The 16,298-nt window shown below is 36.5% G+C and overlaps 1 protein-coding gene and 1 long non-coding RNA gene across 2 annotated transcripts; one reads left to right on the top strand and one right to left on the bottom strand.

The window, feature by feature from the left end:
* Positions 1 to 4,323: 4,323 nt before the first annotated feature.
* On the top strand, positions 4,324 to 8,697 carry LOC140014411 (protein FAR1-RELATED SEQUENCE 5-like). The gene is made up of 6 exons (XM_072065266.1): positions 4,324 to 6,441; positions 6,565 to 6,645; positions 6,813 to 6,884; positions 8,209 to 8,316; positions 8,430 to 8,498; positions 8,626 to 8,697. Exons 1-6 carry the CDS (start codon positions 4,324 to 4,326, stop codon positions 8,695 to 8,697), a joined length of 2,520 nt encoding a protein of 839 aa, XP_071921367.1.
* A 6,794-nt stretch (positions 8,698 to 15,491) lies between these two features.
* LOC113707804 (uncharacterized) lies at positions 15,492 to 16,009 on the bottom strand. The gene is made up of 3 exons (XR_003452344.2): positions 15,921 to 16,009; positions 15,746 to 15,818; positions 15,492 to 15,639 (listed from the first exon to the last, which is right to left on the bottom strand). It is a non-coding gene; the product is annotated as an uncharacterized lncRNA (long non-coding RNA).
* Between the last annotated feature and the right edge of the window lie 289 nt (positions 16,010 to 16,298).

Here is a 16,298-nt window from a genome sequence, read left to right on the forward strand (position 1 = left end):
GCTGAAAATCTCATACCAAGCACTTGTAGATATCATTTAGAAAATAAAAAGGCAAGTACGAAAAGTGGATGGAAAAAGAAAAAAGGAAACACTAAGAACATTGAGTTCACTAGCAATGACTTCTTCAATGGGATAGCCACTGGGGGGGTAAAGCTAGAGACATCAAACTGTGACACTAGACATATAGCTAGTTTACCAACTTAAGAACCCAATTATCAGCTAAGACATTAGATGTATCATCTTCACTAAATGTAACCATTATCATAGTGCATTATGAACCTGAACACACTTATAAAGAAGAGAAAGGGATTGCAATGATGCATAACATCACCCTTCCATACTCTTTGCCACCATGAAGCCCTCAATCCTTCCCAGTTACTCAACTTTTGCACTATGTTGCATGATACTTCCATCAATAGAATGGATAAAAAGGGAAGAGAGGAATCCCCTGCCTTAAACATGTATAGTTATCATATAGATCCTTGGTATCCATTCAGACTGGCTTGTAATCTGATGGTACAAATACAAAAACAAATCATTGGACCTACTCTTACCGATTCCTTTGCAGCATTAGGCTTGAAGTTTCCAAATTATGCAATCAACTCACCCCTCCCCCCCTTTTTTCTTCCCATCACGTCCACTTTGACTGAACATAATACACTTATATTATAGATATCAATGAAGACATCCCTAGATAGTTTGTATACAAAATAAGAAATGCAAAGAAACATACATGCATAAAGTTCAAAACTTAATATTTCAAGTACCCAAACAAGTTTATTTCTTGAGAGTTTGAAAACCTTGCCTAGTCTTCTTTTATATGACAAAACACCCAGGGCAGGGGCAGTTAAGAACGCAGCTGCCCAGATGTTCCTGGGAAACAAATACACATGCACATACTGCAAATAAGTCACATCTTCACCACACATAATAAAATAAGGTTAAAGTGTTATGTCCATGCCTACCATATTCAATTAGGTATAGATAATTCCAAAGGGCTATCTGGAAATTTTGGAAAGAAACATGTATAAGTTATCCATATTGAACATTAAAGTCACCTACTTTACAAGTGATATCAAACTTTCTGTTACTACACAAATCAGATGCAAGTCAAAATATAATAAACAGTGCTCTAAACGATTACTAGTGTACAACTCGAGGCCCATATTATAACCACATAGGATGTTCCGCCTATCCCCTCCATCTAGTAATCCTTTATCTAACAAATAGAACCAGGAGCTATATTTGCTGAAACTGTGTCATAGCCATGGAGTGATCACTGAAAACAAAAAAGCACCGCCTTTATGTTACTATAATTTCTTTTAATGAAGATTTTACTTCAGAAATCTGAGTCCTAAGTGGCTTTATTATATCACAACTTAGCATCAACAATTCAATACTCCACTCAGAAGCCAACATTCACCTTCAACAAGATCAATGTAAATATCATTAATGTGATGGACCAACAGGCTACTCAGTCTTGCTACAATGATATTAGGCATATATATCTATGTAGAATTTGAGTATTCTCAAACTCTTAGATATTAGACCCACATAAACCTTATTCTGTACATAACGAAGAATATAGTTTCAGGAAATATAAGGACATATGCTAAGATATGGTGGCCAAGATTATCATGTTTAAAATGTTTTAATGATTTGAAACAAATTTTCCCACAACTGATAAAAGAAAAGCAAAACTTCTCCTAATTGAAAACACTTTCACTAACTGCTTTGCACAAAAAAATAAGTAATCATCTACCTAGATAAAGTCCACAACATCAGCCTTTCTCAGCAAGCTCATGCCTGAGAAATTTAAGCACAAAAACTTACCCTTTTCTACGAGCTTTCAACCCAATACTTATTTGGCTTTGAAAACCTTAGCACAACATCACCATCCTGAAAATGATAGCAATGCAGCTTAAGTTCTCATTTTCATTGTCTTTCTGCATCTTCAGTTATAATTTTGGGCTCAAGCCACGATGGTTTTAAATAGAGTTTAAGTTGATTGAATCAACTACTCGAAAAATTTAAATTTTAATGAACAAGACAACAATAGCAAAGGCAAAAGAAATTTTTCGAGCTTCTGGAAACCTTAAATTCAGCTTGCCCATCAATAGGCAAAAAAACCAAATATTTTAGCATATCATGATTGCCAAAAGAAAAAAAAACTTACAATTACCTTGAACAGAATATAATGCAAAACTGAACAAAACAGGATCAGATTTTTTTTTTGACAATTTCTCATCTTTTCCTTTCGTTCTTCTAAAATTGCGGGTTCTTTGGACTGATTACTAGATTTTCAATAATTTTGCAATTACATAAATTAATTAAAATCGAAATTAAACCACAGCAACTTAGGCAGCAAAAAATTGACATTAAAATTGAAAAGTTCAATCAACATAATTGAGAGGGGCAAAGAAAAACCCTGGTGAAAATGGAGACATTACAGGAGAAATTACTAGTTTGTTACAAGATAAAAATAAAAAATCAGGAAGAAGACATTACGAACCTGTAATTTCTGGTTAACAACGAAATTATTACTGATTACGAACTAGTAACAATGAAATTACTAGTTCGTAATCTAGTAACAATGAATTACGGACTAGTAACAATGAAATTACTAGTTCGTAATCTAGTAATCTAGTAACAATGAATTACGGACTAGTAACAACGAAATTACTAGTTCGTAATCTAGTAACAATGAAAATACAGAGAGTGAACTAAAAAAAATGTCAAAAAAATGAAGAGTATCAATGTTGTCGGTATATTACAAGGGCAACATAGGAGCAGACAGTGTAAAAGATTCCATCTTACCTTGGATTATGCAGTTTCTCCTCCTCCAAAATACACCGTGGGTCTTCTTTAGGACGAATTCAGATAGTTGTTTTGGAAATTAGCAGACAACGGGGAGTGAAATGGGAGTGATTTTGTGGAGTGAAATGGAAGTTGTTTTGTGGAGTGATCTTTTGCATTAGCAGACAACGGGAAAAGGGTTTGGGAAATGGGGAAAGTGAAATGGGGATTTTTGATAAAAAAGGAACTCTTCATTAATTATTTGGGCGTGTGAGCGTGCAGTTTTGCAGTGATGAACTATTTAACAAGTGAATGAATGTACATGCTGCTGTAGATAAGTTACAGGTTATAACCACCCTATTACAATCTTTGTGCATCCACTAGTTGGTCCATGGTCATCACGCAATCTTAGTTTGCCCCTCTGTTGAGTATGCAGTGTGTATAAAATGGAGGTCTGGGGTTTGACCTAGGAAAAGCAGAGGAAAAGATATATGTGAATAATAAATAGATGTACCTGGTTTTGTAAGTAAATTACATGATGTAAGAAATGTATTAGAATGAGTAAAAAATGCTTGTTTGGCCCTGAAAATGTAGAAATAGTAGAAAATGCACAGGAATTGGCTTAGGCGATTGTCAGTAACGAATTACATAACGTCCAATGAAACAAAGTACCTAGAACTTAAATATAATCACCAGAGTGGATGTACATATAGTTAAAATAGACTTACATGGAGTGAAAAACACATTACAATCCGTATAAGTTAGTGTACATGGAGTTATATTTGTACATAGATAATGCCATTGTATTAGAGTAAAAGTAAAGTGATGTGAATCATTAATCATATCGATGGGAGTAATAATAGAATTTGGTATACGAGTAATGTGTGTAACATAACATATTATAAACGGTAATACACTTATGTTGTCGTTTACATACATACTATTCATGAACTATTGTAAATTATGGTGTTGGATGCATAATTGGTAGGAGCAGAAGTAATGAATTGTAGAGAAATTGGCAGAAGATGGGACTCATGAGTTAGGAATGGAGTTCAACATGGAAGAGGATGCGTACAAGTTTTACAACAAATATGCCTTTAAAATGGGATTTAGTGTACGCAAAGACTATTTAAATAAACACAAAGACTATTTAGTCTATTTTATGCGGTTGTCATTAATGAATGACATAAGGTCCAATGAGCTAAAGAATCTAGAATCAAAATATAATGACCAGCGTGGATGTATATACAGTTAAAATAGACTTACATCGTGTGACCAATACATTACAATCCGTATAAGTTAGTGTACATGGAGTTGTATTTGTACACAGATTGTCTTAGAGTAAAAGTAAGGTGATGTGAATCATTAATCATATTGATAGCGTAATAATAGAATTTGGTTGAGTAATGTATGATTCATAACACATTATGAATGGTAATATACATATATGTTGTCGTTTATGTACATACTATTCATGAAGTGTTGCAAATTAGGGTGTTTGATGCATAATTGGCAGGATCAGAAGTAATGGATTGCAGCAAATTGGCAGAAGATGGGACCCCTGAGTTAGGAATGGAGTTCAACAGCGAAGAGGATGCGTACCAGTTTTACAACAAATATGCCTTTAAAATGGGTTTTAGTGTACGTAAAGACTATCTGAATAAAGACAAAGACGGCGTGACCACGTCTAGGAGATATAGTTGCTGCAAGGAAGGTGTAAAGCGCAAGTACGAAGGTGATGTGATGCCAAAGAGGACACGAGCGCCGACGAAAACAGGGTGTGGAGCTAAAATGGTTATCGTGTTGTTTAGAGGAACAATGAAGTACCGTGTGCATGACCTTGTCTTAGAGCATAACCATGAGTTGCACATTGCTCAATGTGCGCACATGATGCCATCACAAAGAAAAGTGAGCGAGACTCAAGGATTCCAAGCTGAAATAAGCGAGGACGCTGGGCTTTCATTGAAACAGAGTCATGAGCTTATGGGAAAGGAGGCAGGTGGGATGGGAAATGTGGGATATACTCGGGAAGACCTGAAACGATATCTTCGTACTCGACGGGAAAGGAGTTTGAAATATGGAGAAGCAGGTAGCATGCTGAATTATTTTCAAGAGCAAACACTCGAGAATCCATCGTTTTTTCATGCCGTACAGCTGGACTGTGAAGAGCAGATAACGAATATCTTTTGGGCTGATGCAGGAATGTTAATTGACTACAAATTTTTTGGAGACGTAGTCACATTCGACACAACCTACAAAACAAATAAAGAATACCGGCCACTTGGAGTGTTTGTGGGTTTTAACCAACATAGGCAAATTGTGATATTCGGTGCTGCCCTTATGTATGATGAGACTATAGATTCTTTCAAATGGGTGTTTGGTACATTTCTAGAAGCAATGTGCGGAAAGCGTCCAAGTACCATACTAACCGACCAAGATCATGCCATGGCAGCCGCTCTTTCAGTTGTTATGCCTGAAACATTTCACGGTCTATGTACGTTTCACATAAGGCGTAATTTTATGAAACATCTTGGCAATCACTACAAGGAAAATAGTGATCTTCCATACATGTTTGGTGCATGCATGTATGAGTTTGAAGAAGTGGAACAATTCAATAGGGTGTGGGAGGCGATGGTGAAGAAACACAATCTTGAAAATAATGAATGGCTCTCCGGGTTGTATAGAATTCGTGATAAATGGGCAAGGTGCATGATGAAAGAAAGATGGACCGCGGGAATGCGAAGCACCCAACTTAGCGAAAGCCTAAATGCAGCAATTAAAAATCATTTGAAACTGGATCATGACCTTGTGCAGTTCTTTAGACATTTCAATCGGGTGGTTGATGAAAAGAGACATAATGAACTGATCGCAGAATATGAAATGAGGCAAAAGCTCCCCATGGTCGGGTTAAGGCAAACACCTATGCTTGTGCATGCATCAGAGACGTATTCACCAACCGTATTTGTTGCATTCCAAAATGAATATGGCGAGTCAACAGCTATGGTTATATTGAGACAGCAAGATGCAGCGATGATTGTGGAGTTTGCGGTCATGAGGTATGATGGAGGACCTGAAAGAATAGTGGTATTCAATCGGAATGATCTAAGTGTACGTTGTAGTTGCAAAAAATACGAGAATGAAGGCATTTTATGTGGGCACGCGTTGAAGGTGTTTGATACTGTGGGCATAAAAATAATTCCTCCTGAATACATTAAGAGGCGATGGACAAAAAGAGCTCGGGCTGGAGACTGTTTTGATCGGCGAAGACGGGAAGTTGTGGCTGATCCTAAAATAATGATTTCAACTCGTTATCGGGAGCTCGCTCCATCCATGATTAAGGTCGCAACTCGAGCAGCAATGTCGGAGGACACCAGCAAAGTAGCAATCACTATCATATCCGATTTGGCAAAGAGAGTTGAGCTCCTCCTCTCAGAAAGTGAAGAACAACCTTTGCAAAATCAAAAAAATCTGAATATGGAGGAACGGGATAAAATTGAAATTGTGAATGAAATGGGGGAGGCAGTAGTCGCAAGAGGCATTAAAAAACGAGGTGGTGGGAAGAAAAGTAGAGTGATGCGAAGTTGGATCGATAAATTTGACAGAGTAAAAAGAAAATCTAGATTATCAAGGACTACACAGACTACGGTATGGATCAAATTTTGGTACTCGGGGAACATTTATGCTAAAACTAAGTTATCGTTATGCTATTAACTAAAGTTTAGGTATCATTCATTATGAAATAATATTATTGCCGTGTCAATACTGTAGGCCTCAGAATCGGAGCCGACATCGGTTTCATATGAGGAATACATGTTTATGGGATGTCGTTCATCTACTGACTCTGTTTCGGTTAGTATAAAACGGACATGACTGTTGCTTTTATTTGGATGTTTCTAACAGCATAAATAGTTACATTGATCTTACATTGTGTGATAATGTTGTTACGGCTGTCATCCCTCCTGATATACCTATTTTGTTTGTCTTATACAATGATTTGGTCCATACGAAACTCGTAGACGCATTCAATGAGCCAGACAGTGAATGGCCCTCCAAACGCTATTGCTCCGAATATCGATGAAAGTGAAACGGTATGTATATATTCAGTAGTTAAAATAAAGACCTTCTTATTCGTGTAGTAGAGCTACCTTTTTTTTAGGGTTAATATCAGAAACCTCCCTTGAGGTTTCTTCTAATCACACCTAGAACCCCTCATGTTTTCGAAATCACACTTAGCACCCCTGGAATGACAACTTTGGTATCATTGTCCGCCCCTCATTATTTTTGTTCCACTTTTACCCTCCTTGTGAACTCTATTTATGTAACTCACATCCCTCCACGCAAAGGTAACACTACAAAATCGTTCTTAAGCAGTGTAACATGTTTTGAACATTTTGTAATTTTATGTAAGCTTCTTGTACATCTTTATAATAGATTGCATTTCTGTTATTAAGTTTTACAAATAATTCACATAAAGTTACACATTGTTTAAAAAATGTTACATTGATCTGAACGGTGATAAAAAAAAATGTGACTATGGATTGTCATAATGGCAGCAATAGTTTCAATATGTGATTGTAGTTGTAAATCAACTTGCTCTTCCATTTTTATGAAAATGAGGTCGTATAAATAGTTTTTTGTGCATTCTAGTCGAATGGAGTTTGTAAGTTATTAATATTGCGATACCCTATTATCAAGTAAAAATGGATTGCTAATGCTATATACTCGTGAATTCCCATCATCTTTAAACTACTTTTAGATTATGTTATTATTCACTTAGAAATTGCAATTTTGGCAATGGCACTATGTCCATTGCCAAAAGTCAACATCACTGGAAACTCTATAGCTATTTAATATTAGGGAGTGGGATAGGAACAATTGTTAGATCAACCATCCCTAAATCGTGTAACATTTTTTGAACATTTTGTAATTTTATGTAAATTTCTTGTACATCTTTACAATAGAAGTCTGATAAGTTGTTATTGTACATATGAGTCCAATATGTAATAATCGTATTTGTGTTGATAAATTTTACAAATAGTTCAATTAGAATTACACTTTGTACAAAAAATATTACATAATTACATAATAGTTTTACATAATTTAGGGAAAACCTCAAGGGAGGTTTCCGAAATTAACTCTACATAAATAGAGTTCACAAGGAGGGTAAAAGTGGAACAAAAATAATGAGGGGCGGACAATGATACCAAAGTTGTCATTCCAGGGGTGCTATGTGTGATTTCGAAAACATGAGGGGTTCTAGGTGTGATTAGAAGAAACCTCAAGGGAGGTTTCTGATATTAACCCTTTTTTTATAGTATTGTAATGGTGGGCACCCGAAAGCTGTCAAATCATGCAAATTATGTAGTTAACGTATGCTCGCTTTAATAACATATTATTTTTTATTATTCGAAGGTTCACCGTTTGGCTAATCAGAGGCCTCCTACAAGTGTCCCTACAGAATGGATGCATCCCAGATTTTCTATTTTTTCCAAGTATAACTCTGTCAGAGATGTCTTAATGGTCTGATATATCATTTTCATTATAATGTCTAGTCCAATTTAACTTTATAAGTGAGCAATATAGGCATTGGTAATGATTTGTTGACAGTCGATTACTTATACTATGTAATGTAGGAGGAGCGTGCAGCACTTTTAACACACTGTGATGTTGATGCATATCATGTATTTGCACCTTCACCCCAGGTGATAAACTTTTATCGTTACAGCACATATTTATGTACTGTTGTTAATTGGAGACTTGGATATCGTATATCATTAATCGTATGTTTCATTAATAATATTGCTGATTCACCATCGTTACGCATTTCAGGGAAGAAATAACACCCAGGGATTGCAACTTCGCGTTGACGTCGCCTCCCCCGAGAATGAGATTGATGAATGATGTGTAACTATATTTTTTGAACGAGACATTAAGTGGTTGTCCCAACTTAGGAATACTGCATATGTACGTGTTACAAGCAGTTAATAGGGTGTTACAACTTATTGACGAGGTTGTACAGGCACCATTGATATTTCACTCTTTTCAAATTTAGACAAGTGGATTACAATTGTAATCACATCTAGTGGTAGTAATCATCAATAGTTTGTATTGGGTTATATAAAATTGTTAGGAAATTATAAAGTTGGTAGAAAATTGAAGTAACAATTTTACAATAGAATTGAACGTGTTTTTTGTGATCGGATATTTTTCACTAAATCGACCATAACAGTTGAATGGCTGTCGTGATATGTATACCATTCTACTACATTCAATTGCATACCTTAATAACATATTTATTGGCATAGATCGCACCGCCAAAGGTACGATGTATAAGATAACACAGTCTAAAGTATAAATTGTCTTGATTTTGTTACGATGCTAAATTCGAATTATTATTGGGCTATTTTTATTAAAATATTATCATTTAGGCCATTTGTTTTGTATCGATTGACGAATTTAGCGCCCCATTGACATGATGTATCACAGGCACATCAATTGGTATTACAAGGATTAGGTACAAGTTTTTAGGTTAATTGAATTATGGTCAAGCCAGGTCACGACCACATGTTGGTAATAGGTGCGCATAAGAAAATGATTCCTTGGAGAATTAATTTGTAACGTTAAAACGAAGTTTTACAATGTCACAAAAAGGAAGAACGAACAGTACACAATGGGTTACAACCAGTAAGGGATATGTTACTGTTGCGTTACAACTAGTTACGACTGTTTAACAGGCATCACTAATATCCAAATATGGTAAGCAATTTGTGGGAGTAGAGATTATAATGAGTATAGTTTTATCGCTACCCTGATGAACATTGGACTACATCCCTTGTTATCAGTTGTATCCCATACAACACCTGGGAACGCCGTCATGCATTAAACAGTGGGGTATGTACCTTTGAAAGTCATCGTCGCTTGATTCAGTAAAGTCAGATAGGTCCGGGTCCGATATAAGCATGGGATCTGCTAAAATGTGTTGAACCATACCATGTCTTTTTGCGGCCTGGATCTCATGGAACCTGTGAAGCCTACGCTCCATCTGCATAACTTCTCGCTGTAGTCTATGTAATACGCTTGCATCATTGGCTTGTGGTCCTATAACAAGATCCGCTGACCTTGTTCTCGGGATGCGGATGCCATGCCAGCGACAAAATACCTCTAATTCCATTCTTCGCTCACGAACAGGCTCCCATATGGGTTCATGGTCCATAACGAAATAGCCAGACGGTAGATGATCGTTGACCGTATTTTTAAAAATGTGACCAGCTAGTCCCAGAGAGTTGTTGGTGTTAAGTGGAGCGTTCCTGAACTCGCGTTTGGTACCATATAAAATCCTCCCATCTGGTGTTTCATACTTGCTTATGGCATTTGTTGGATCTAACGATACTTTCCGTCTTTTTTGCCGAACATTTGATGGTGAGCTTGTATGAGATCCTTCGTTTGTGGATTGCATGACTATGCTAATACCTACTGCTTTTTGGTTGGATGAAAGGAAGGATCTACTGATAAAGAATTAGGTGGGAGAAAAAAAGAGGTAGAAATTTTTAACAGAGCACCTATTTAAGACCATGCATAGTAAATGGTTTCTTCTGACAACTTGACCAACTGCTTCCTATGTCATTTCATGTTGTTCTCCACGGGATAGTACTCCTGGGTGAGTACATGAAGGCATGGCAACCACCTATTAACGAGACAATAGACTCAACATTTAGTCAAATGTATAGTGTGTGGATGAAATAATTGTTTAATTTGATTCGATCATGACCTGTACTCCAACAACAATTGGGTCAGGTGAATACCCAATTATTCGTCAGTCACCTTACTTTTCAAGTGTAACAAGAAGTTACCACCAGTATTTACATAAATTACAGGACGTTAATAAGCTGTTACCGCTTATTGATGTTCTTGTACAGGCACCTTGTCATTTGCCTATATGTTAAAATTTAGACAATTTGTTTACAATTGTATTAACGATAAGTATTACAGATAGTATTACAGGCACTTCAATAGGTATTACTCCTTCAGTACAGAAACGAACTTACAATTGGCGGCTTGGCTTGGTTCCACATGACCACATAATAAGTAACAGTTTCGCAGAAGAACATGATACTTCGTTGGGACAAGTAATTTGAAAGTAGGGTAACTAATATTTAAAATGCAACAAATTTTGATTACTCCATGTACATGTTGAGTTACAACCAGTTATGTATATGTTACAATTCATTACAACTAATGAATATGGAAACGGCAGTTTTTCGTCTTATCTAGTTAAAACTACTGATATTACAACTAGAAATTCCCTGATATTACAACTAGTGATACTACAACTAGTTAATATCCGATGAACCTTTCCTCTTCTCTCGTGTGCGCAATTGCCCTTGGCACAAACAATAAGTCCGGCCCTCTAACACATATAATTTCTTAGACACTTTAGTAAGTGTCTATTGAGAACATAGAGATGGTCGATTCGAACCCCAAAACAATTGATGTAGCGAGGCCTTCTCGAACATCTCATTAAATTAGCGAGATCTTCTCGAACATCATGCAACCTACTGGCTGCTATTTGGCACCCAAGAGCTTGATTTCTGTGTGAACCCTCTATTGATGACACTGCAATTGAGGTTAGAGGAGGGTTGAAGAATACTAATAATAAATTTCATGCACGGGTTCATTGCCACCCTTCAGTAGAATGAAATAGGAAGTGTGAAGTTATTGAAAATGAAAAATGTTTGTGTAGTAGTGAAAGGTGGACGGAAAAATCTTTGTTGTTGAGGGATATACTACTGCAACCGCGCCCTTTTATAGTCCGCAGGACCCTCACAATGTAGTAAAATATCACTGGACAACGCATTCCAGACCAAACAATTTTGTCGTGGCAGTGGAAGCTGTAGAGTTCGATGCATGCCATTGAATTGTGTCAAATCTGTTCACACATTAAAACAAATTATGCACCTGGCTCATGAAATGACCTATACACCAATATCAAGGGTCATGTGGATAAACAGTTACACATCAGTGACGTGTACGTTTCACTATGTACGGATTGCGTTACAACCGGTTAGGTGTATGTTACAATTTATTATAACTAATGAATTTGCAATCAGCAGCTTTTCGTCTGCTCTATTTAAAACTGAATAATATTCCAACTAGATATTCCCCGATATTACAACTAGTGATAATACAACTAGTTAATGTTCGATGAACCTTTCGTCTTCTCTTGTTTGTGGTATTGCCCTTGGCAGAAACGATAATTCCTCCCACTGACACATTAAATTTCTTAGACACTTTATTAAGTATGTATTGAGAATAGTTACGATGATCGTTTCGAACCCCAAAACATTGCGTAGCGAGACTTTCTCGAACATCTCATTAAAATAGTGAGATCTTCACGAACGCATATGAGGGCAACTAGTACATCACGGGAGAAGAGACTGTAGACCCACATGCAGTGCCTGAACCATGTCGGATAAGTTTTGTTACGTTTCCAGGCCAGATTTGTTGTACCGACAGTGAATATACGTGTTACGTGCTGTTGCCAATCGTTTACAGACTTCAACACATGTTTGCAGCTTTTATCATGTTTTGGTCCTGTCCACCAACTTTTAAGAGTCACGTGGATACAGAGTTACACCTTAGATTCATGTACATTTCACTGTGTGCATGCACAGTTACACTGTCACAGGGAGGTATGACAGCCCAAATTATGCAACAGTTTCTTGGCCAAGAGTCAGATGTGTAACACTCTATGACCTTGGTCAGTGTATGACCCAAATTTACTACCTCTATGAGCGGTTCGTACCTCCTTCTGCTCCAATGCTCTATAGGAGATTTCAAATTCGACCAGAAATTTTATGTATGTTGTAACTCAGAACGAACAAAGAGGTAAATAATAACTTACGAATTGTAACAATATATGAACAGTTTGTCAATCGTATGGACAAAATTTGTTGAACTATATTTTTAGTATCGATACATAAAATAATAAGTGTTACGTCGTGTCACTAATCAGCATCAGAAAATAAAATACCAATTGGGCAATTTTTATCATGGTAAGACCTGTATTGCAACATTAAGGGTACCGATGTGAATACTGAGTTACACATTAGTGACCTTAATTTCGACACTGTGCATACACAGTAATACGCAAAATATTGTGCACAAAATCTCACAATGAATGTCAGTTTTTTGGCCCAGAGTCAGATGTGTAAAACTGAATGGCCTTGGTCATTCAATGACCCACAATGTGATAGTACCTGAATAAGCACCTCCTTCTGCTCCTGATGCTTTATTAAAGATTTTCAATTTTACAACTAATTCACTGAATGTTGTAACTTAGGACGAACAAAGCTGTAAGTAAGAACGTACGAATTGTAACAATTTACAATTAAGGTAACCATTTGTGCATCATTATACAATTAATAGTTTCAATTAGTTGGAGTCATTAACACAAAACAATTGAACAACACAGGTGATTTCAGATAAAAGAGCAATCATATAACTCCACAAAAAACTAATAGTGTGACTTCACCAGTTTCATACAACTATACGACTGCATCTACTGTTTACTCTATCTTCTAGATCACCTGCCAAAATGGAAAGTCAACAGTACAAGGATGTCAGTGTAACTTTGCCTATGAAGGATACATCTCCGACAAACTACAGGCGAAGTTTATATCATATGAGGCGAAAAATTGAAAGTGCTGTCAGCGAAAAATTGCTATTAGGAGCAACAGAAAGGCGACCGCTACCGATATCATCATGAAGGTTTTCATTTGTCGAATATCTTGTTCGATTCGATGCACATGATACGGGAAAGAGTTTGGTTCATTTTGCACTGTTCCGGGACTGTCGAAGGAGCTTTCTCTACTTATTGCTTGTCGATTCGGTGAGGGAGGGCAGTAGTTAGCCTGAACTTGCTCATGATTCCTCCCTATTGGATGACACCAAGCGAAAAAAGCACAAGTTTTTCCTTCACAATAGAAGTACAGCAACCCCTTCGTTGGTTTCTGTGACTCCACGATCTTCAGCCCAGCCCTTTTTCCGCAGTGGCAGTACCGATATTGGTACCTTAACTCAGTAGATCCGCCACCAAAATTGCTCGATGAAGACATTTGAACGATCTAAAACTCCTTTTGGGTCACATAAGCTTTAGTGTTTTAACCTTCTGTTGAATTAATGGTTGTGTGTCGATCATGAGCTAACACGGACCAACACATAGGTGGGAGTTAATATGTGGCAAGAAACGATATAAGCTAGTAACTAAATTCTGGAGAATTAGTAAGTATAGAATAAGTAACATGTTTTTTGAAAACATACACAAAACCCAAAACATGTAATTGACTGTTACAATTGGGTTTACGTATCACTAATCCAATAAATAAATTGATAATCAAACTTTTTGAATAAATGTAATAAACTACTGACCCGATTCGACACATGCATGCCATTTTCGAGTGTCTTCAAATAAACTATTTTATTTTCATGCCATTCGTCATTTGTCACAATAACTATTTTGTAACAACCTATAAGCACACTGTAGCATGCAATCATCAAACATGGAGTTTTGTATTAATTTTCACACTCTAACTTCCCATTGAAGCATTTTGTAATAGTCTTTAATAACATTCAACTTCCCAATAACTATTTTGTAACAACCTACAAATACTTCGTAACTAACAATTTTCAAATATGGAGTTTTGTAAAAATTTTCAAACTATCCCCTTGCGAGTAACTATTTTGTAACGGTTTTCGAACATACTGTAACTTCCCAATAACTATTTTGTAACAATTTACAAACACTTCGTAACCAACAGACTTCAAATATGGACTTTTGTATTAATTTTCAAACTGCAACTTTCCAACTAACTATTTTGTAATAGTTAGCGAGCACACTGTAACTTTTAAAAAACTATTTTGTAACAACCTACAAACACTTTGTAATTAACAGTTTTCAAATATAGAGTTTTATATTAATTTTCAATCTGCAACTTCCCAACTAACTATTCTGTAACATTCTACGAACACACTATAACTTTCCCAAAACTATTTTGTAACAACGTACAAACACATCGTAACTAACAGTTTTCAAATATGAAGTTTTGTATTAATTTTCAAACTGTAACTTCCCAAATAACTATTTTGTTACAGTCATACAAAACACTGTAACTTCCCAATAATTCTTGACTAACAACCTACAAACACTTTGTAACTACCAGCAGTTATATATGAAGTTTTGTATTAATTTTCAAACTGTAACTTTTCAATAACTAATTTTGCAACAAACTAATTGGGCGCTTGTTCTATAGTTACACATTGTTCAATGTAGGTTCTAGTATAGTTGGCACAGAGTCACGACGAGCATCTTTGAACCATAGATTCACGACACAATTGAACCAATTAATGCTCCGTTAATGTTATTACTGACATTATTCTAGTGTCAATAGAAAATCTGAATTAAATTCAGAATTTATGGCCACAAACTCTTTGATAAATAAACAGCACCATGATACAAATTGCTAATCAGTATTGATGCTAATGTCTCCAGAAAAACAAAACTACTGTCTCAAAAGAAAGGTCCTTCTGAGTAGACTCCATAATAAAATTAGTTACAGCAATCCAAAAGCTGTAATACACATGTAATAATATACAAAAGCACGTCAAATGCAATTTTGTGAATTTCCTTCTCTCCCAGTCATGAATACTTATAAATCAGGCATTACCAACATTCAACTGCGCCCGTTTAGGTACTTGCAGGTTTGCGAAGCTGTCCGGAAACTTTGAGTTCTCCGCTGAGTTACACAATCGAGCTGTGTACAGCACTCGATACTTGCCAACATTTTCCTATCAGCACAAGAGGTAGGAATTAGCATAGTTGAGTGCCGAGGTAACAAGCATTAAATCAATTTCAGATGGATTGTAGGGAGAAAAGGGATATCAATTGTAATACCTCTGTAAGCCGAACAGCCAACCTTCCGCTCCAATGCTCTAGGAATGTCATAACGAAAACACCACTGTCACACCTGGTCACGTTGTCTTCTCATTAGTCAGTTATGGTATATATGTTGGACAAAAAACTTAGTACACGCTCTAACAATAATGACGGGAGAAGTCAAACTATTTACACTTTGTTGGGTGAGTGATGAGGGACATCGGCAACAGAAAATCCGAAACTGGAGAAGTCAATTTCCTTGCCAAACTTTGCCGCCACGACCAAACCCAGTGAACGTTTCTATATCACCAAAGATTATGTAAAACTGATTACAATCCACTAATGTGTCACTGTCATGTCGTGTAATGCATTTAGCAATTTGTCCAACATACCAGTCGATTCAGTACACTAATGTCTTTGCTCTTTGCTTGACTGCTATCAGGGTCTAGCACGTGCACTTCTTTCTCTGAGACACCAAAGCTGTAGACAAACCAAGACCCCTCTATGCATACTGGCACAAGTATCTGCGCCAAATGAGGTATGAAAAAGGTCAGACAGGTCATTCTACATA

This window comes from Coffea arabica, chromosome 9c, assembly GCF_036785885.1.
Source record: "Coffea arabica cultivar ET-39 chromosome 9c, Coffea Arabica ET-39 HiFi, whole genome shotgun sequence".
Classification (NCBI taxonomy): Eukaryota; Viridiplantae; Streptophyta; class Magnoliopsida; order Gentianales; family Rubiaceae; genus Coffea; species Coffea arabica.

Coding starts and splice junctions, on each gene's coding strand:
- LOC140014411 (XM_072065266.1), top strand. CDS start 4,324: ATGGATTGCAGCAAATTGGCAGAAGATGGGACCCCTGAGTTAGGAATG. Junction 6,885..8,208: donor ATATCGATGAAAGTGAAACG/GTATGTATATAT, acceptor TATTATTCGAAG/GTTCACCGTTTGGCTAATCA. Junction 8,499..8,625: donor TATTTGCACCTTCACCCCAG/GTGATAAACTTT, acceptor TACGCATTTCAG/GGAAGAAATAACACCCAGGG.